General features: G+C 21.5%; 5 protein-coding genes across 5 annotated transcripts; 2 read left to right on the top strand and 3 right to left on the bottom strand.

Moving 5' to 3' along the window:
* Positions 1-375: 375 nt before the first annotated feature.
* On the top strand, positions 376-4074 carry PBANKA_1105100 (DNA mismatch repair protein MSH6, putative; the record flags this gene model as incomplete). The annotated part of the gene is made up of 1 exon (XM_034565577.1): positions 376-4074. One exon carries the CDS (start codon positions 376-378, stop codon positions 4072-4074), a length of 3699 nt encoding a protein of 1232 aa, XP_034422260.1.
* Positions 4075-5155: 1081 nt separating this feature from the next.
* Positions 5156-7267, top strand: PBANKA_1105000 (conserved protein, unknown function; the record flags this gene model as incomplete). Its single annotated transcript, XM_034565576.1, has 1 exon — positions 5156-7267. One exon carries the CDS (start codon positions 5156-5158, stop codon positions 7265-7267), a length of 2112 nt encoding a protein of 703 aa, XP_034422259.1.
* A 510-nt stretch (positions 7268-7777) lies between these two features.
* Positions 7778-9424, bottom strand: PBANKA_1104900 (UDP-N-acetylglucosamine transporter, putative; the record flags this gene model as incomplete). Its single annotated transcript, XM_034565575.1, has 1 exon — positions 7778-9424. One exon carries the CDS (start codon positions 9422-9424, stop codon positions 7778-7780), a length of 1647 nt encoding a protein of 548 aa, XP_034422258.1.
* A 1200-nt stretch (positions 9425-10624) lies between these two features.
* PBANKA_1104800 (actin-like protein, putative) lies at positions 10625-12295 on the bottom strand (the record flags this gene model as incomplete). Its single annotated transcript, XM_034565573.1, has 1 exon — positions 10625-12295. One exon carries the CDS (start codon positions 12293-12295, stop codon positions 10625-10627), a length of 1671 nt encoding a protein of 556 aa, XP_034422257.1.
* A 1629-nt stretch (positions 12296-13924) lies between these two features.
* PBANKA_1104700 (trafficking protein particle complex subunit 8, putative) lies at positions 13925-20707 on the bottom strand (the record flags this gene model as incomplete). Its single annotated transcript, XM_034565572.1, has 2 exons — positions 13925-16350; positions 16456-20707. 2 exons carry the CDS (start codon positions 20705-20707, stop codon positions 13925-13927), a joined length of 6678 nt encoding a protein of 2225 aa, XP_034422256.1.
* Between the last annotated feature and the right edge of the window lie 1076 nt (positions 20708-21783).

The following is a 21783-nucleotide window of genomic DNA, read 5'->3' as shown; positions in this document are numbered from 1 at the left end:
ATGAATGCCAAAGTTGGCGAAATAGTATATAGGGAAATAGAGATATAGACAAAAGGTTTCTTAATTTTTAAGTTATACAAAATATCAAAAAAGTTTGCATTTAGTGGGTGATTGTGGTTTGATTTTAGAGAAAAATAAAAGAGACATATATTTGTGAGTGAAAATCAAAAATATTTATATAAGCCTATAAATAAGACAAAATTGATAGGGTTATATATAACGAGTAAAGATAGGATATTTTTATTTTGTGATAAATTCAGAAACAGATAAAGGAATATTTAGATATGCACATAGTGTGTATAAAAGTGTAAATAATTTAAAAAAAAAAATTCGTTTTTTTCAAATTTTTTTAATTTTTTTTTTGTTTTTTATCAAATGGGAGAGGTGAACAAGGGGAATACAACAGGAGCTTGCTCAAACAAAAAGCAAGCTTCAATTTTAAGTTTTTTTAAAACACAAAATAATAAAATAAAAAAGGAAAGCAGTATAAAATGTAATAATGATAAATCGTGTGAAGAAAAAGAAAGTAAAGAAAAAGAAAGCAAAATTGATATTTTAAATAATTTTGTTTGCCCAAAGATAGATGAAAATTCATTTGGAAATAGTAAAGCTATGGATAGTGATAGAAAGGGTGATATTTTTAGTAGCACAAGTAATTTTGATGGATGTGAAAAAATTAATAATAATAAAAACAGTGATTCTGTTAAATATGAAAATAATGGATATATGATGGATAATGCTGAGATTAGCACTGAAGAAGATATAATTGTAAAAAAAAAAAGAAAAATAATTTTGGATAGTTCTTATGATGAATATTATGGAAGTGATAGTAATGATCAAAAAAAAAAAAAAAATTTTGTAAAAAATGAAGGAGTTGATCATAAATTGAAAAATTTATTATATGATGCAAATAAAAAAGGAGAAGATATTTTAATAAATAGTAATAAAGAGGATGATAATAATAATACAGATATAAAATATGTACAAAGAAAAAAAGTTGAAGACAATAAAAAATCACAAGAATTGGATTATTTACGTAATAAATTTTTAAATTTACCTATTACATTGAATAATGACAAATTTAGATTATATATAGAACAATATTTTTTATATTGTAATTCTTTTGAATTTCCTAAATGGATACAACCACAATATATTCGGGATATTAATTTAAATCCTCCTGATAATCCAAACTATGATTCATCAACAATTTGGACACCCCCCCAGGATCATCAATGGGCTATTGAATATAAGCAAGCTCATTATACTCCTGGTATGCAACAATTTTGGAAAATAAAATCAAAAAATTTTGATAAAATAATTTTTTTTAAAATGGGTAGATTTTATGAAATATTTTATATTGATGCTTGTATTATGCATACAATATGTGGATTAAATTGGATGAATGGTGAACAAAAACCTCATTTAGGTTTTCCTGAACAATCTTTACATTTATATGCGAAAAAAGTTATAAATAGTGGGCATAAAGTTGTTGTAATAGAACAAATGGAAACCCCTAAAGAATTAGAACAACGAAATAAGACATCTTCGGGCCCTAAAGATAAAGCTATAAAAAGAGAAATAAATGAGATTTATACTAAAGGAACAATTTTACATGACAATATGTTATCGGCAGAAACGAAATATATAATATGCTTTCATTTTGATGATATAGAAGATATAGAAGATGATAATAATACAGGATCACAAAATCGATGTAATTTCGGATTCGTTGTAAGTGATGTAGCCACATCTTATATATCTGTTGGGTATTGTAATGATGATGAATCTCGAATTGAGTTAAGAACATTGTTGGCTCAACTATGCCCAGCTGAAATATTATATTGTTCAAAAAATATAAGTAAAGAAGTTTTGTCTATTTTTAAAAATATTCCAACATGTCCAGAATTAACTAGTGTAAATAGTTTTCCTAATATAATAGCTTCACTTGATGAAGTAAATAAATATTTTGAAAATATTCCTAAAGCTTTAGAAGCATATAAAGAACAAAATAGTGTTATATGCGCATTTGGTGGTTTTATTGTTTATTTACGTTCTCTTTTGTTGGATAAAAAAATATTAAAATTTTGTAAAATTGAATTTTATGATTTATTTAAAAAGGATAATTATATGGTTTTAGATGCAACAGCATTGAAGCATTTAGAAATTTTAGAAACTCAATCTGGAGAAACAAAAAATTCTTTATATGATTATGTAAATAAAACATGTACAAATTTTGGAGCGAGAAATATGAGAAGATGGGTATGTAGTCCTTTACTAAATTGTGATAAAATAAATCAGAGATTAGATGTAGTTGAATTTTTGAGAAAAAATGATCATATATTATCTTTAATACGCTTGAAATTAAAGAAATTACCTGATATAGAAAGGTTATTAAATAAAATATGTATACAAGCATCGCAAAGTGAAAGAGGGGCTGTTTTTTTTGATAATATTGTAAATACAAAATTAAAAGAATTTGTCACATTTTTAAATGCATTTAAAGAAATAGATAATATGTTAATTGAAATTAACAGTATTGATAACGAAGAAGATCTAATACCTACTCGTTTATTTGAAATTACAAATACATATAATAAAATATCTAAAAATAATATAAAAGGTAATTATCCTGAAATTGATAAAATAACTAATGAATTTCTAGAAAAAATTTATTTTGATGGGGAAAAAGAATATAAACCTGCTGAAGGATGTGATGAAGCTATTGATGCAATAAATAAAAAAGAAAAAGACATAGAAAAAGAATTAAATAATATATTAGTTGATATGAAAAAAAATTTTAAAATACCAAATCTTAAATATGTGCATGCAAAATATAAATATGAAATAGAATGCCCTGATAATGTACCTAAATCATTTTTAAAAGAAGTTGAAATTACATCTGTAAAAAAAGGATTTATAAGAATACAAAATGAGGAAATAAAAAATTTAGTTGAAATGCTAGAAGATATTGAACAAGAAAAAAAAGATGCTATTTATCCATTTTTTCAAAAAATATTTCATCTATTTTATGAGCATTATGAAAAATATATATCTGCATGTAGATTAATTTCTGAGTTGGATTGTTTACAAGCATTTGCTTATGTTGCATTAAATACTTCTTTTCCTTTAACTCGACCAATTTTACATTTTATGGAATGTGAAAATACAATGGATAATAAATCAGAAGATCCTAATTATAGATATGATTTAAATTGTGAAATTGAAAAAGATAGAAAAATGGGTTCTGAACATGCATCTAAAGAAAAAAAACCATTTTTAATTCTTGAAAATAATATTCATCCTGTAGTTGCTACTTTAATGCCAAATTTTATTCCAAATAATATTTATATGGGATGTGATAAAGAAAAAGAAACTACTCTTTTATTAACAGGGCCTAACATGGGTGGTAAAAGTACATTACTTAGGCAAACTGCTATTTCAGTCATTTTAGCTCAAATCGGAGCGTTTGTTCCATCAACATATTGCGAATTGACAATTGTTGATAAAATATTTACACGTTTAGGATCCAGTGATAATTTATTTGAAGGAAAAAGCACATTTCTTGTAGAACTAGAAGATATATCAAATTTGTTAAAACAAAGTACTAAATATAGTTTAGCAATTTTAGATGAATTGGGAAGGGGAACATCATCATTTGATGGAACTGCTATTGCATTATCTACTCTTGAACAAATTTCAGATACAATAAAATGTAGATGTATATTTTCAACACATTATCATTTATTAGTAGAAGAAGTTAAGCATAACACAAACATTTCAAACTATCATATGAGCTTAAGTATTGACGATGATCAAGAAAAAATTATATTTTTGTATAAATTTATAAAAGGAATATGCCCTAAATCTTTTGGTATACATATAGCAAAATTAGCTGGATTGCCCAAAGAAATTATTGAGTTAGCACATGAAAAATCTTTACTTTTTGAAAATGTAACAGATGAGTTTTGTAAAATTATTAAATACAAAAATATTATTCGGTCATTGCTAAAGGCATCTGATGATACTACCTTAGCAGGCATGTTTCAAAAATACAAGTGCGAATTTACATAGGTTCATTTGGGGATGTGTATCGTTTTTTTTTTCATTTTTTTTCTCCACTTTTTTACCATTTTTCTTCTTTTTTCATATTAATAATGCACAACTATCTACAAAAAATGGATAATTTTATTTACCAACGAGTAGTGTAGCTTATAATATTATTATTTTTAATAGATGCTTGGAAAGGAAATAATATTTATATGCGCAAACACATATGCGTATTTATTTTCGAACTTTTTATAAACGATGCATTTTTTATTTAATCTTATTCTTTGGCCATGATTTCTCATTAGTAAAATTTGTTCAATATTTTCTTTGGTGATTGAAAATGAATAAAATGAAAAAAGGAGAAAAAATATGAATAGATTTGGCGGTATATTTCCATATACAGCTTGAACATATTTTATGTTATATGGTTGATAAAAAACAGTGGAAATATTTGAAATGTTTTTTTTGCATAATGCAAATATGCATATTTTTCTATTTTCATTTTTTTAGATTCGAATAAAACAGAGTATATATATGTATGTATTATGTATATATATATATATATATATATATATATATATTTTATATTCGAATTAGTGTACTAATATGGTGGAAAGTTTTACAGATAAAAAATGAACATTTTTTTTCCTATTTAATAAATATAAAAAAGGAAAATATAAGAAAGAAAATATAAGAAAGAAAATATAAGAAAGAAAATATAAGAAAGAAAATATAAGAAAGAAAATATAAGAAAGAAAAGATAAGAACGGTATGATGGGTTTGTAGTTATATATTGGGGGTCAAGAAAAGTGTATATATATACATGTGTATAAGCAATAAAATAAATGGGTATTCATGGGGGTAACTTATAATTGATTGAATATTTTTTTTGTTTAGAGATTGGAAAATAAAAGATAGCAGTGATTTGATAAAATGGTATGATGGATCCTACTAATTTTTTTTTGAGATATTTAAAGTTTTGTTATATTCCATGTGGTATATTTGCATAATCTGAACCCGCATTACCTTTTTTGTTTTGCATCTAGTTCTTATCACTTTACACATCTTTATAGCATTTTATTTGTCTATACTAAAATGAACAAATATGAAAATATTTGTCATTTTCATTTTAATATACTATATGTATGTAACATATTTAAGAGATAAAGATGAAATAAAAAAAATAAAAACAAATTTTAGAATATTATATAGAGAGGAATTTAAAAAGAATTCAGTATCATTAGCTAGCCATTTGAATAAAAATAGTTATAATTGTAATATTCCAAATAAATACAAAAATAGACGAATTAAAGGAGTTAATGGATTTATTAAAAATTATTTATGTGATATAAATGTGAAGAATAAATTGAAATTAAAATCAAAATATAAGGATAATATATATTTTTTTGAAAATGGATTAATCAGAAATAGCAAACTATATAATAAAAAGAAGAAAAATGAAATTCGAAACAACACATTATATTATTTTATGCAAAATAAAGAACTAAAAGAAGATAATTCCCAAATAGAATCAATAAAAAAGAAAAATTTGTTTAAATTAATGGCAAAGATGCCAGTAATTACAGTAAATAGAAAATTATATCCAAAAGAATTCAGTACAGATTATGAAAATGTTTTAAGAAAATATAATGTAACATATATTAATTATAAAACTCGATTGAGAGATAAACCAGAAATAGATATAAAGAGCATAGACGATTTATATGGGCAAATTTATGATAGATATGTTTTGAAAAAACAATTTTATTTTTTTTTATATCATGATGATATAAATACTTGTTATAAAATTTTAACAGAAAATCCAAATGTATTAACAAAAGAAGAATCATTTAAAATTTTAAATTCATTACCATATATTTTTGTTAATAAATTAAAATATATTTATCCAAATGAACAAAATGTTGATGATATTTTGAAAAAACTGATAAAAACATACATTTTTCAACATGGTAATGATAAAAATATAGATTATTTAAATTTTAAATATCGTTATAATGAGCTAGATGAATTTTGTGCAAAAATTGCATCAGAAGGAGAAGATAAAGAAAATACATCTACATCTATTTCGACAGGAAAAGAATCCGTATCTGAGCCTATAGATATTTATGATAATGTGTGTGATTCTGATTATGAAAAAAAATATGCAAATATGTCTTATGAATATGAAATAATAGAAAAAACAAAAAAATATAAAGATTTGATAGAAAGATTTAAAAAATATCCAAATCATATTAAACTTGAAAAAGTACAATTGTTATATACCAAAATCTTAACTATGAAAGGAACGAAATTAGCTGAAGCTTTTAGAAAACATGAAAGCACTAAAAAAAATAAAGAAAGAAAAATATATAGAAATAGTCGGATTCGAATAGATCCCAATAAACTTACTCCATATTTAAATGAACCAATTAAATATGATCCAAAAGAAAAAGAAAGAATAAATAAACTATTTGAAGAATATGTAAATAAAAAAGATTTAATAAAATCATCACTAATATTAAGAAAATATACAAACTTAATAGACACAAAAGAAAAGAAAAGTCAAGATATTATGAAAAATTATTTAAAATTACATGAATATATATATAAAGCTAATAAATATACAGAAGATGAATTAAAACATTTAAGAATGGTATATTATTCGACAGTGCAAAAACCACGAATTTTTAGAAAAATAGCTGAAATCGGATTGAGGAAGCAAGGAGAAAATGTTACACATAAAGAAATTTATGACGCAGAATTAAATAGATATTTAAAAGAAAGAAATGAATTAAGAGATCAAAGAATGAAATTAAAAGGTTTTGATATGGATAAAATAAGAGATTTTTCTTCTGCTTATTCTATGGAATGGTTGCCAGTTATATATAAAGATGCATTTGATAAATTTGAGAAAGAAAAAAATTCAAAAGATTCAGAAAATTCGAAATATACAATAAATAAAAAAAAAGAAACGATTAAAAAGTTATTCACACCAACAACTGATCAAAATATGACTGAATCAAAATCTGATACTGAAGAAAAACAAAAAAATCAGAGAGGAAGTGCAAATTATGATTTTCTAAATGGAAGGGATGAAATGAAAATAGGAAGAAATATATTAAATTATAAAAAAAAAAAACGAGGAAAAATTAGACAAAATAAAGATAAGTCAAGTAAGAACACGTTGGATGAAAAAAATAATAATACAACTGAATAAAGAGTCTGTATGTTTTTCTCTGAATTTGAATCCATGGTAATATATCTATGTGCATATGCTTGGGTTTCTTATTTTTGACGTATCTTAATTATTTAAGTTTCGAAAAAGATGAACCAGTAAAATAGAGAGTATTAAAATTTATGCGATTTTAATTTTTTCGAGAATTAGTATTTTCATCAAATTTATATATCCATTTGATTATTTTTTTCGACTTTTATCGGTGGAATGCAACTTACAAAATTGCTATCCCATATTTTTGTTAAAACATTTTATTCTTAACAAATCATGTGTGCTTGTTTTTAACTTAAAGTTTTTTTAATGTTTTTAAAAAAGTAAAGAAAACTGCAAAAAATTATGGTATATTTTAAATGAGTTAAAAAATGTAAATAAAAATAAGACAGTAAAGAGAATGGATACACACATATACATATATCGTATGAATGAGTTTTAAAAAAATGATAGAAAATAGGCATATATGGGTATTTGCATTAATGCTTTTATTTTTGTTATTTATTTGGGTTTATTAACTACTGGTTTTAAACTGTCTTTAAAAAAAAGATACAAAGAAAAAAATACAAATACTAAAGAAACCAAATAATTAACAGTAAATTCAAAATCTTTAAAATATATAGAAGATATATAAATATTGAATACCAAACTAATTGGTGTAATAAAAAATTTTGAAAAACTTCCAGCGTATATTATATATACAGATGTTATGATTCCTCCTATACCATTTAAAAATATGAGGATAGAAACATAAATAAATTCGGTAAATGAATTAAAATATTTATAAAAATAGTAAATTATTTTATTAATAATATGGTAATTTGTTTTTTCCAAAGGGATATATGTAAGTGATTTAATATTCTGTTCATTTCTCTTTTCGTGATCACCTCGATTGCTCTTTTGCAGTTTAACGGTTTCGTCTTTTTTTTGTGATTTTGTGATATCAAAATATATGGTTAAATTTTTTGTTAATAAACTTATTATTATTGTAAAGAAAGATAAAAATAAATTTTGTAGCCAAAAAGAATGTTTATAATTGATATATACATATTCTAAAAACACACTAGAGAACCCACTAATAAATGTTATTAAAAATGTCGAAATAATTCCTACTATTATATTATTATTCATATTTTTTATTACATCAGTGTTGATATTAAACTGTTTTAACATAGATGTTTTTGTTTCACTAGTTTTGTCTTTATTTTTGTTATTTTGCAAAAGTTGTTTGATATAATATTGATTATTATGACGTTGGAAATCATTTTGGGAATGCGTTTCACTGTATAGTTTTTTAAATTTTTTTTTTTCATGCTTTTGTAATAATAATAATATAGGTAATTTTAAGACATGTTTATTCAATGTTTTTTTTTCAAGAATATAATAAAATAATAATACATTAAACTGATTTAATAATTTATATTTTGTTATATTATGATGATTTGTTGGAATATTAAATATATCAATATGTTTTGTGGCATTATAATTTTGTCTTATAAAGTAGTTGGTAAAATTTATGCCATAATCCTTGAGGGATATCAATGATAAAAATAGAAATAGTATTGATAAAATTTTTTCCCTTTTTATTTTTTTTTTTAAAATTAAAAATGTAAATATTAAAACTACAAATATTCTGAATTGATGTAATAACTGAAATAAAGGAATAGGAAGATTTGATACCGAAATATAAAAAAGAATATTTTGTATATAATATAATATACTTGGTAACATTAAATATATAAGATATAGTTTTTTATTTACAATTATATTAACTAAATTATTTTTTATTATTTTTATATTAAATTGATTTTCTTTTGAATAAAAAAAACATGATATTATAAATTTTACTATTTCTGATATAAATATAATAGTTTTATCTTTTAATTTACAATTTATATTTTTTATTTTTTTTATTCTTATCAGTATATAAATTATAATTGTATGAGCCAACAAAATAAAAAATAGTGTTGCTTTTAATATTGAATTTTCATACGATTCTTTTTCTCTCTTTTCTGTATTATTATCATGATTTTTTTTATGTTTGTCTTCATTTTTTTCTGAACAGTTATCATTATTTACTGATTTTTTATTTTCTCCATTTTTACAAGTATTTCTACAACTTACAGTATGTGACTCGCCATTTATCATTTCTTTCGTTAATTCAACTATGGAAATATTTACATTTGTATGTATTCCTTTTGAGGTGCTTATTATGTTTTCTTTATGTTCACACAATACTGTATTTATTATTTTTATTTCTTTATTTTGGTTAAATTTTCATTTAATTTGGCGTTTTATCTTTTCCAAATCACCTAAAAATTAAAAAACATAAACTAAAATATAATAAGACAAATGTAAGCTATGATATGGTAATAATACTAATGAAAGTTTATTTATAATGTAATTAAAATAAACTTAAGAAAATATGCTGTTTAGCTTATTTTTTTTATATGATTAATATTCATTTGACCAATCATTATATCAAATAAAAGAAATAATCCTTTATTTTTACAAACATAAATATTATTATAAAGAGACAAATATATTATACAAAATATATAGAGCTTCACTCTGAATTCGTAAAAAAAAAAAATGAAAACGAAAAAGAGAGAAAAAAAAATAGTATAAATTTATGCAAATTTTTTTTTATTATATGCTAAATGCTTAAATGGCTAACTGAATTTTTTTTTTTTTATTTTAATAGTATTGTATGAATTTTTTTTGTTGATTTGTATTATTTAAAATATGAATAGGAAATGCTATGAATTGGTATTTTTCTACGGTTTTCACATTATTTTATAATTTTAATTTCGTATTTTATTTATTTATTATTTTATTTTTCTTTAAAGGAATAATAAATTATCGCTTTAAATTGTAAATGTTGCGAAAAGAACAAAATTAAAAATAAAATAATGAAAGAGGATAAAAAAGGTTTTTAAAAAATATTTCTGGATATATACAGTATGAAAGTATACAATTATTGCTATTATAGGATATATACTATTTGGAATATGACAAAATGTGGGAAATTTAATCAAAAAAATATTTTTTTATTTTCATTTTAAAATATAAGCAAAATATGCTTGATTTATGTCTTGCCTATTCATAGCCGAAATGGGGAATTGACACTCTCCAGTTTATACATTTAAAAAATTGCACAAAATATGAAAAGGGATATACATAAAAAAGATAAGACGGCGAAATAAAACAGTGAAATTAATAGAGGGAATACAACAACATGCATACACACACATATATATATATGATTGAATGGGTGGATAATTTTGTTCATGTTAAAAAAAAAAATAAAAATTCAGTGTACTACTTTTAACCCAAATAAAATAATTCTTAGCATTTTCTATTTACAATCTCAAAACCAAATTCTTCATACTCTTTTCTTGTAACAAAAAAAGAGTTGAAGCTTTTAAAAGATGATAATATGCTTCCGCCTTTCCATGAAGAATATTTCTTAAATTCTTTGCCATTATTTAATACTTGGTAATTTTGGAAATTAGTATTATTCAGCATATCTAAATTAGCAAATTCGTTGATAAACCTTTCATTAAAATTTTGGAATAAAGTAGAAGATCCTGTTAAAATAATATTATTTAGTAATTCTTGTCTGTGATCAATTGACTTAATGTTTTGTAACATGTTAAATAATGTAATAGGAATACCTTCAAAAGTTTTATCTTTTGTATACAAATTATTTAAATGGCTATTTATGGTTGTATCATTTAATAATGATGGCGTGAAAAATATTTCACAAGCAATGTTAGTAAATTTTGTGATATTAATATTTTGTCCATCTGGCAATATATATATATCGACATGTTCGTTAAATGTTATATTTTTTGCTTTATTTATTTCATTTTCACTATTTGCTACTTCACATAAATAACATTTTAAATCTCTCAAAGGGATATACTTTGCTTTGGTATAATAATCAATATGAACATTATCACTGTTATAGCTAGCTTTTTTATTTGTGTGCATATTTTTTTCCTTGCTAGATTCATAATATGGAACAAGAGATGAATTATTATACTTTTGTAGTAACTCCTCTAAAAACATATCTACACTTGTACCCCCAATATTATATATATTATAATTTTTATCATCAATTATACCGTCATTACATATCGAAAAATCACTATAGCATGATCCAACATCAACAACAGAGCATACTTTTTTATTATAAGCAAATCCAGTTAATATAGATTTTGAATTAAAATAAATAGCTGGGATTTCATATTTTTCAAATAATAATTCAGCAATTTTTGTTTTAATTTTCTTATTTCTTTTATTAGGTAAAGAAAATACATAAGGGAAATTCCCCATGTTTTCATTTAACCCACAACTAACATTATTATACTTATTCAACATATTTTTAATACCACAAATATCGATATGACTGTTCTCAATTATATCAAGATCAAAATAACAATTTTCTTCATTCCATTCTTTTAAAGTAGACGTTAAATTGTTTGTTTCATTAGTAATATGTTTATAATTATTTTTTTCGGAATCAATTTGGATGTTATTTATTACCTCAGTATAGTTTTTATCATTTTCATTAATATTATCGCCATCAATATATTCATTTCCAGTGTCTGTTTGCTTATATAACTTGTTACCTATAAAACCTTTGATCCTATTTTGCATTAACTTATATACTGATCTATCCCCATTTATATTCATAAAAAGGATTTTTTCTAAAACATCTTCATTAACATTAAAATTATTTTTATCATCTATATATAAACAATTTTTTAGTTTGATGTTTTCACGTGGTTGTAAATAAAATAGGGGATATATTAAATTAAACTTATAAAATTCATCTTTTGTACATAAACATTTTTTATATACTTCATTTTTTATTTTTTCATCCAAATCTAAAGGGATTCCAACATTTGAACTAAAAACATTTTTAGGATTTTCATCTCCTGAATAACCAAGTTTGATATTTTCAAATCCCAAATCAATAACTATACTAGAAACGTCGTTGTATTGAGCCATTTATTCATATATACGAATCTGTACTTTTTTTAATACATATGGGGAAGGGAAAGCGTGTATTTATACGCAATTGCAATCGTATTTTATGTATATGTACATGTATATATAAATACTTGAATAAACAAATATATGAATATATATATATATATATCATATATTGGTGTGGTGGGAAAATGCTTAATCAAAGTACATTTCTTAAACTGAAACAAAATGATCAAATTCAATTATATTGCGTTTGATTATATAAAGCGTTTGGAACATTACCATAAATAATTATAGATATATTCGCATAACAACGGGGAGAATAGAAATGCAAGGAAATAAATATAACAATTATGATTGTAATTGCAATAATAATCAAAAAGGGAAGAATTAAAAAATGGATTTAAAAATGTTTTAAATCAAGTAATTTGTACACATTAATATAATCACACACAAAAAAAGCAATAAAATAAAAATAAAATCATTCATAATTTTATGAACGGGTCATAAAATTTTAATATAGTATAAGCAAATATCTAAAAAGTAACATAAAAAATGTTATGAACTGTTAATAAAAATAAACAATTATATTTAAATATGAATTATTATGCTATATATATATATATATATATCTATATATTATTATATATTTATTTTTACTTGAATATAAAGATCAAAGAAAGTGAAAACATAAAGCCATTTTAAATTGGCTGTATATATTATATTTATTTAGATATTAGAGCATTTCTATAAATATGAAAAAGTTACTTATTTTTTTGCAATATATATATGTAATATATGCACGTAGTATATATGCTTAATTGAACAAAAATATTTAGAATACATTTCAATTATTTCTTTCTTTCCTGTTTTAAAGTAGTTTAATTTATTTAACTCGATCACTACATATACGTATAATTACGCTGGTATTATTATTTATTTCTACTATTTTATTATTTTCCTATTTTTTATTTTACATATTTTTATTATATTTTATTCAGATCATATATACATGGGGATGTTGTATTGTGAAAATTTAATGTGTCTCATTACCGTAAAAGAAAAAATAAATCACCATTACATATTTCAAAAAAGGATATCATGATATATGGGTTAAATAAAAAAATATACATATATTAGTAAAATGGCTATAATGGGAACTAAAATTAATCTCCCCCCTTTATGGCATAAATATTAAATTGTGTATGTATTATTGATTGAAAAAGTTTCATAAAATAAAAGGTTAAACAGTACTTATGTTTTCCTTGCCCTTTTCTATTGGTTAAAAATTAAAATAAATATCGCGTAATTTTTAATAAATTCGGATTGATTATATACATTTATACAAATAAAATGAATTAAAATAACATTAAGGCGGACTATAGTTAGGAATTTTAATTAAAAAAAAAATATATATAATAAAAAAAAAATATATATAATAAAAAAAAAATCCAAAGAATAAGGAATTAAAAAGGGGAATAAATTAAGGGATAATTGGGTAATGTATATATACGGAAAATTTATTCTTCAAATAAGAAAACAAGTAATAGTGTAGATATATGCATAATTTTTATGCATATACATTTATTATGGAAATTCTTTTACATAAAAGACTTTAGCACATTATAAAAGGATATCTTGTAATATTTATTTGTGGATTTGGACAATTAATTCATTTAAAGGTTTAAACATAAAAAATTCACCATTCAACTTAAACACTACATGAAATTTATTTATATTATAAATTCCTTCTTTTGTAAAAAGGATATTAAAAAATATTTTTTTTTGTGTGTGTTTTTTGATTTTTTTAATATGTTTTTGTATTATTCCTACAAATGTAAAACCATTTATCGAAATAAAATGTTCAGGATTTTTATTTTCTCTTTTATTAATTTCATCATATGTTAATCGAAGAAAATCATTAGGGTTGTTGTAATCGTGTATAAATGTATTATGAACAAAATGTTTGTAAAGTTTTTTTTTTTTTTTTTGGTGAGTTAATTTATATTTTTGAGGCAAGTCAAGTGGAAAATCTGTAATATTGTTTTTCTCTGAACTATAATTTAATTTTTTTTTCATATTTTGAATATCTTCATTATTTTTATTATTAAAACATGAAGAATAATTCAAAACTGATATTTCAAAATCATTATTGTCACTTTTATAATAATTTTCCGTTATGGGGTTATATTTTGATATATTCATTTTTGCATTTATAGAATTTTTTTGAATATTTATTTCATCATATAACACTGATTTATAAGAATAGTGAGAAATTATTTTATTTTTTTCTTCTATTTTAGTTTGATTTTCAATATGCTCATTTTTTATAAAATTATCAGATTTGATATTTTTAAAATCTTTGGTTAGATGTTCATATATTTCAGAAAAATCGGAATTATGTTCAGAACTGTGTTCATTATTTTGGTCATAAACATTTTGATCCTCATAATCACAATTCATATATTTATAATCTATAGATTCTGTATCATTATCATCAAAACTTGTAATACTTGCTTTATCATCATTTTCATCAATTGAGGAAAGAAAGCTCATTGCTTCCATTTCCCTGGCATGTACATAACAGTCAAAAATATCGAAATTTGAATTGTTATATATATTAACTCCAATTTTTATAAGTTTGTCTTTTTTATTATTTATAAATATGTCTTTGTCAAATAGGTCAATAGAAAAAGTTAATATATCATTGGGAAATATGACTTTTTTTTTTATACATCCTTTTTTTAAAATACCAGATTGTTTAAATATCCAATTTATGTTTAGAAAGAAGGAAGTGTAAAGAGGTGGGGTTAAAACGTGTGTATTATTCAGAGAATAATTTTCTGAAATGTTGTTGTGTATTATATTTTTATCTGAATAAAACAGAGATGTCAAAGTTTGTTTTTTTTTTATAAATAGAATATTTGAAGAATAAAAATTAAATAATTTTATATATTTATGTTCTGTTTCTACATTTTTTTCTGTAAAATTCATATGTACATATTTTTCTTTTTTATCCGTATTATTGTTAGTATGTTCAAGATATAAATTATATAAATAAATTCCATTTTTACATAAATTATGAAAAAGGAAATAAATAAAATTTTGTTCACTGTTATACTTATTTAAAGGATATGTGATAAGTTTAATTATAGGTATAACATTAATCATTCTGAAAAATAAGTAAGAACATTGTTTTTTTTCTATAAACATATCAGGATATATTAAAGAATTATTATTTATATTGTTTGTTTGTTTATTTGAATCGGTATTATTATTTATATCATTTCCACATAACATAGTTATCATACATTTATGAAATCCACTATATGTTGTATCAACTTTAAGATATAAAACAAATGTGTCATTTTTTTTAAAATTTCCCTTTATTTTTATATTTTGTATATTTTTATTTTTAAACTTTTGCTTAAAAACGGAACAGTTATTTATATCCACATAATTTTCGCAATATAATTCGTTATATACAAAAACAGGATTATCATTATTTGATTCTGTGTTATAACATTTTTGTGAGGAATTAGATATATCACTTAAAATATGAAATGTTCTATTGCTATTATAAACAAGCTTATAACATGTAAACAAGGTACACGGTGTTATACACAAACTCAAATATGTTAGAGGTATTTCTGAATGATTAACAATTTTGAATTTGATTTCCATTCCCTCTCCTTCTAATAGTTCTATTAAATCAACTTCATAATTATTTTGTTTTCTTCTGTCTTTAGAATAAATATTTTCAAATATAAAATCAAATAAATGTGTTTTGTCATATATATAGTATAATAATCTATGATCTATTTCGTAACTATCTGTTTTTTTCAAACTTCTTTTTTGAATCATTCCTATACTATTAGACCATATATATTTATTATTTTCTTTATTTAATTTTTTAATTATTTTTTGTTTTTTTTGTATATCATCATCTACATTAAATATTTCATCATATTTTAATTTATGTATTTTGTCAAACTTTTTGTTTAACTGTTTTAATCCATGTGTGTAAAAATTTTGATATGTCTTTACGAGCCCGAACAGATCCCAAACAATTCCTGTAAAAAATAAAAATTATGAAATATTAAAGATTGGAAATAGATAAAATGAAAATTATGAAATATTAAAGATTGGAAATAGATAAAATGAAAATGGAAAAATACCTGATATAAATAGTAATCCATGTTTTAGCGGGCGAAGATATAATGTGAAAGTTCGAGATTCTTTGGGTTCTAAAATAAGAATTTTTTTTTCAACAATAATATCTTGATTTATTTTTTTATTATAAAAATATGCACATAGATGTGTGGCTTGGCATTCTACTTTTGTGTGAAGTGGATTATTTAAAGTAAAAGTTACAAAAATAAAATCATTTTTTGTTGCATATTGAATATATTTATTATTAATTTGAAGTTCGTGTTTCGAAAAATTTGTTTGATATATATTTTTAATTTGAGCACTATTAGAAAATTCTATACTATTTTTAAGTTTTTGCCTTAATTCATTTGTATATGAAATAAAAAGATTTTTATTTTCTATGGAAAAAAATGGAGAAATATTTACTGATTTTTGAAAAAAATTATAATTTTGATTGATATAATTGTTTGTGATAATAGTATTTTGATTCGTTTTTTCAGATATTTCAATATTTTCATTTTTTATATTTTGGTGAGTTTCGTTTGAACATTCATTTTTTTTTTGCATAACATTTTCAGGGACATATATTTCACTATTTTCTAAATCTATAAGATTGTTATATATGGCATTAATAAAATTTTTATAAGTAATAAATAAATAATTTAAACAATTAATATTGTCACTATAAGTGTAATTAATATCTTTTGACATAATGCTATACATATCTAGTATAGTTGTATTGTAATTTTTTATTTTAAATAAATTATTTTCAAATATATCAAAATAATTAATATTATTTATACTATTGTTTTTTTTTAATTTATATATATTTGTTTTAGATACATAAATTGAATTTGCAAATAAACTTTCATCATTTCTTTGACAAATTAATGGAATTTTCAAATTTAAAGGTTTTATAATATCATCAGGATTGTTGTATTTATTAAATGTGTATGATATGTTACTATTTTCGCTATTTCCATGATCAATTCTAAAAATATAATCGTTTTCTGAAAAGGTATTAACTTCTTTTCCATTGAGTTTAGTAAACATATTTAATACTTTATCCATATATATTTTGTAAACATAAGCAAATTCTCGAATATAGTTAATTTCTTTATCAATTGAGGTTGAATATATATCAATATTTTTATTAAGAACATAAGATTGTTCATAATATTTAGATATAGAATTCAAAATACATATATAATGTTGTAATGCTTCATAGTATAGATTTATGCTAAATGCTTGCCGTGCCATCATGAAATGCAAATGCTCATATATATGTTTCATTTTTTTTTTTTCATATTTTTTTAAAGATTTTGAATAGCAAAATAAAGCTAATTTTTTAAATCCACATTTATTAAATGTATGGCCTGCTAATGTTAAATCAAATAAATATTTTCTCGATTTATATTTTAGGTTATTTGTTTGATTAACATCTTCTATTTCATCCATTTTATTTATTTTTTTAATATGTTCGAAATTTGAATTATTGTCTCTATTTTGCGCATAAACATCACCTTGACGCATGTTGTGAATATATAGTGCATCATTTTTCGTGTTATATATTACTGAATTATTATTATTATTTACAGATTTAATATGCTTGTCAGTTTCAGTTTTATGCATGTCTTTACCATCAACTAATGAATTTGTTGAAGTATTATAAGTTAGTTCTTTAATTTGGTTTTGATGATTCATAGGAATTTCTTGAGATGCGGTGCGAGGGAAATTATTTTTTTGGATATTATCAATTATAAAACTTGAATTTTTATTTTTAATTTTATTGTGTTTGTGTTTTTTATAACTATATGTAATTTGCTCTAATAATAAAGCAGATCGAATATTATTAATTTGAAATTCTAATTTGCTCATACTGTTTTTTGTGTTAATTTTATCATCAATACATGAAAAATCAAAATTTGCATTAGCAAGTATACTAGCCGCTTCTTCGGTTTTAATTTCACAAACTATAGACATATAATAATTAATTATAGAACATATAAACATATTATTTAAATAAAAAATTTTATAATACATTTGATAACTCATATCAAGATAATATAATATATCTTTTTTATTTACATTATTCATATTAAAAATACATAAACTAAATAATTCATATAAATTTGCTAGGTAACCATATTCTTTACTATGTTTAAATTCATTTATACATATTTTTAATATATTATAAGATAGTTCATATTCTTCTAAAATAAAATAAATATCACTTAAAGTTTTATACATATGTTCTAATGACTCTTTATTATATGTGTTCATTTCATTTTCTTCAATATTTTCTATTTTGGATATATTAGTTATGATTCCCTCTTCTTTGTTTTTTTGTAATGCACTATCATAATGATCATTTCCAACGACACCAAAATTAAGATTCTTGTCATAATTTTCTGGATCATTTTTTTGAATAATTTTTTCATTTTCATAAGTAGAATAATTTGTTTGGTTATTATTATTTGTTCCATCAATTAATTGTGTATTTTTAAAACTACTTTTTCCTTGCGAAATATCTATATTAGATGCTAATACATTATGTGCTGCTGATATAATAGCATTGCCTGTTTGTTCAGCAACATATAAAGCTGCATCAGATGTCGTAAAACTAAACTTTGTTTTTTTCCACATAAATTTTAATTGATTTTTTATACTTTTTTTATTACTTAATATTAGATTATTTATATTATTAGTAATTGAAGTAATATATGAAAGTACTTTTGTTTTTATAAAATTGTGTATAAATATTTTTAATGATATAATATCTATATGGTTTAAACACGAACAAAAATATATATTGTCAATATATAGAGGTGTATTTTTACATATATATATTATATTATCTGAATTTATATATTCATATATTTTATTTAAATTAGTTAATTCTTTTTTTATTTTTTGAAAATCTTCTACATCTTTGACATTTTTATAAACAGATATATTACTATTATTGTTAATTTCTTTAAAAGGATTTGGAGTTAAATATTTTGCATAAAATTTTTGAATATAATTAAGCTTAGGGTATTGTTTTGTTTGTGATTCATTTATGTATTTGTTATTTTCATATATTACATTGTCAAATTGTTTGTCTTTTTCATTATCTATGATATATGTATTTTTTTCTATTGTTTGTTTTATATCTTGAGGTATATTTTCATTCGGTTCATTTATATTTCTTGATAAACTATTGTGAAAATTCAAATTTATTTGCGGTTCTTTATCATTATAATATTTATTCCATGCATCTATAAATCTACGAGCTTTTATAATTAATAAATGACATTTATAATTTAAAAAATTTGATTGAATATTTACAAAATTTTTTTGAACATCTGTTTCTATTTCATCATCATCGCTATTTGATACATGTAGTAGTATTATACACTTAGGAATATTTGGATTAGTATATACATTATTTTTTTTAATATTATAATTAATCATAGATTTATATAAATTAATAATATCATTATCTTTTGTGCTACATATGCATATAATACCTAAAGGGGAAATAGGTAAACTATTATATAGATGCATATACTTCCATGAAGTTTTAAAATAATTATAAAACCATGGCAAAAAAAAAGCATTATATTTTTGTATACGAGTTATATTATTTTGTTCAGAAGAAGAATCAGATGTAGTGGAATCATTTGTGTGTTGACTTTTTTTTTTTTTTTTTGTGTTGATTTTTCCAAGCTTTTGATCTGCAAAAGTATTAGAATCATATTGTGAATTTTGGATTTGTCTTTTTTTTATATCATTTTTTATATGGTTATGAATAATTTTCGAATTTAAGCATATATGTTCAAAATATTTTATATTCGTATAAATATCATCCTTATTATTTTTACTAAAATATGCATCTAAATTTGATTTATTATATATATCAGAATATTGTGGTTCATTGTATGAAATTGTATCTATTAAGACTTTTTCAATATGCTCTAATTTTAAATTTTCATAATCGTCTACATCTATAAAAGATAATTTTAAATTTTTATTACTTAATGTTTTTTCAGATAATGTATTATTTTTATTTATGTAATTTATATTAATGCTAGCATTTAAACTTAAATCTATATTTTCTTTTTCATCAATTATTAAACAATCAGATCCACCCAATGAATTTAATAATTCATTAATATCTAATCCAAAAAAAAATGATATTTCTCTTTTTGCTATTCTACTACTATTAGTTAATATTGGGGATACATATATATCTTTTATTATATTTTTTAATTCTTTTTCAATTATATGTGCCATCATATATATTGATCATCCCAAATAAATGTTAATTATATAATTAACTAATGTATTATTATTCCTATAAAGGATATAAAGATGAAATTAGAAAACTTCTAAATTTAATATTTTCAAAATGTTGTTATAGAACTCAGGAATTAAAATTAACTTAATAATATGTGTCTAAGTTTCTGATATGTTATCATCCAAAATAGAGACGAACAAAATATCCATTCATATATATATATATATATATTTTATTAAAAATATATACATATATTTTCACTTTCTTTTTAATTGAATAATATGTGCATTATTATTTGAATGCTTTGCTTATATATTATTATACTTCATTGCAATAATGTATGATGTAATTTAATTTATCTGTAAATTACAATTTTAGAGTAGAATATAGATATAAATATCCATTTTTACTTTTTTAAATTTATAAACAAGTATTCATTTATTTTATATTCAAATATATGAGAGTCGTATAATTATATATACATTTTTTATGAGTATAAAAAAAAAAGGGATATATTTCAACATATTTGTTTCCCTTTTATTTAAAATATGGCAAACTCAAAAAAACAAGTAAAATATATGTTAACAAAATAATGATACTCTAAAACTATATAGAGGTATTAAAAAAAATTCAAATATTCATACAAACATAATATATAAATGCAAAATATAATTATATGTACATATTTAATAAAGAATGAGAAAATAATTTATTAATATTTTTGATAAAAATAATTACTTGAATTGTTTAAAATAAAATGATATAATGACTTGGGAAAATAAATTATATATATAATATCCACATATATGTAGAAATTCATATAACATATTTAAATAGAATGGAGTTTATGAAAACAAAAATCATTAAATAAATTATGTAAATTTTTATGGAATATGGATAAGTACATATATACAATTAATAATATGTGTATGAATATATAATAAATATTTTTATTTATTTCCCTTTTTTTTTTTTAAACTTTAAATCCACAAAATGCGATAAAATATGCATGTATTGTATGTGTATTTAGTGCATGTTATGGAAATATACATACAAATATTCCTAAAAAATC

This window comes from Plasmodium berghei (assembly GCF_900002375.2).
Source record: "Plasmodium berghei ANKA genome assembly, chromosome: 11".
NCBI classification, from domain to species: Eukaryota; Apicomplexa; class Aconoidasida; order Haemosporida; family Plasmodiidae; genus Plasmodium; species Plasmodium berghei.
This window is presented reverse-complemented; position numbering and strand designations above follow the sequence as displayed.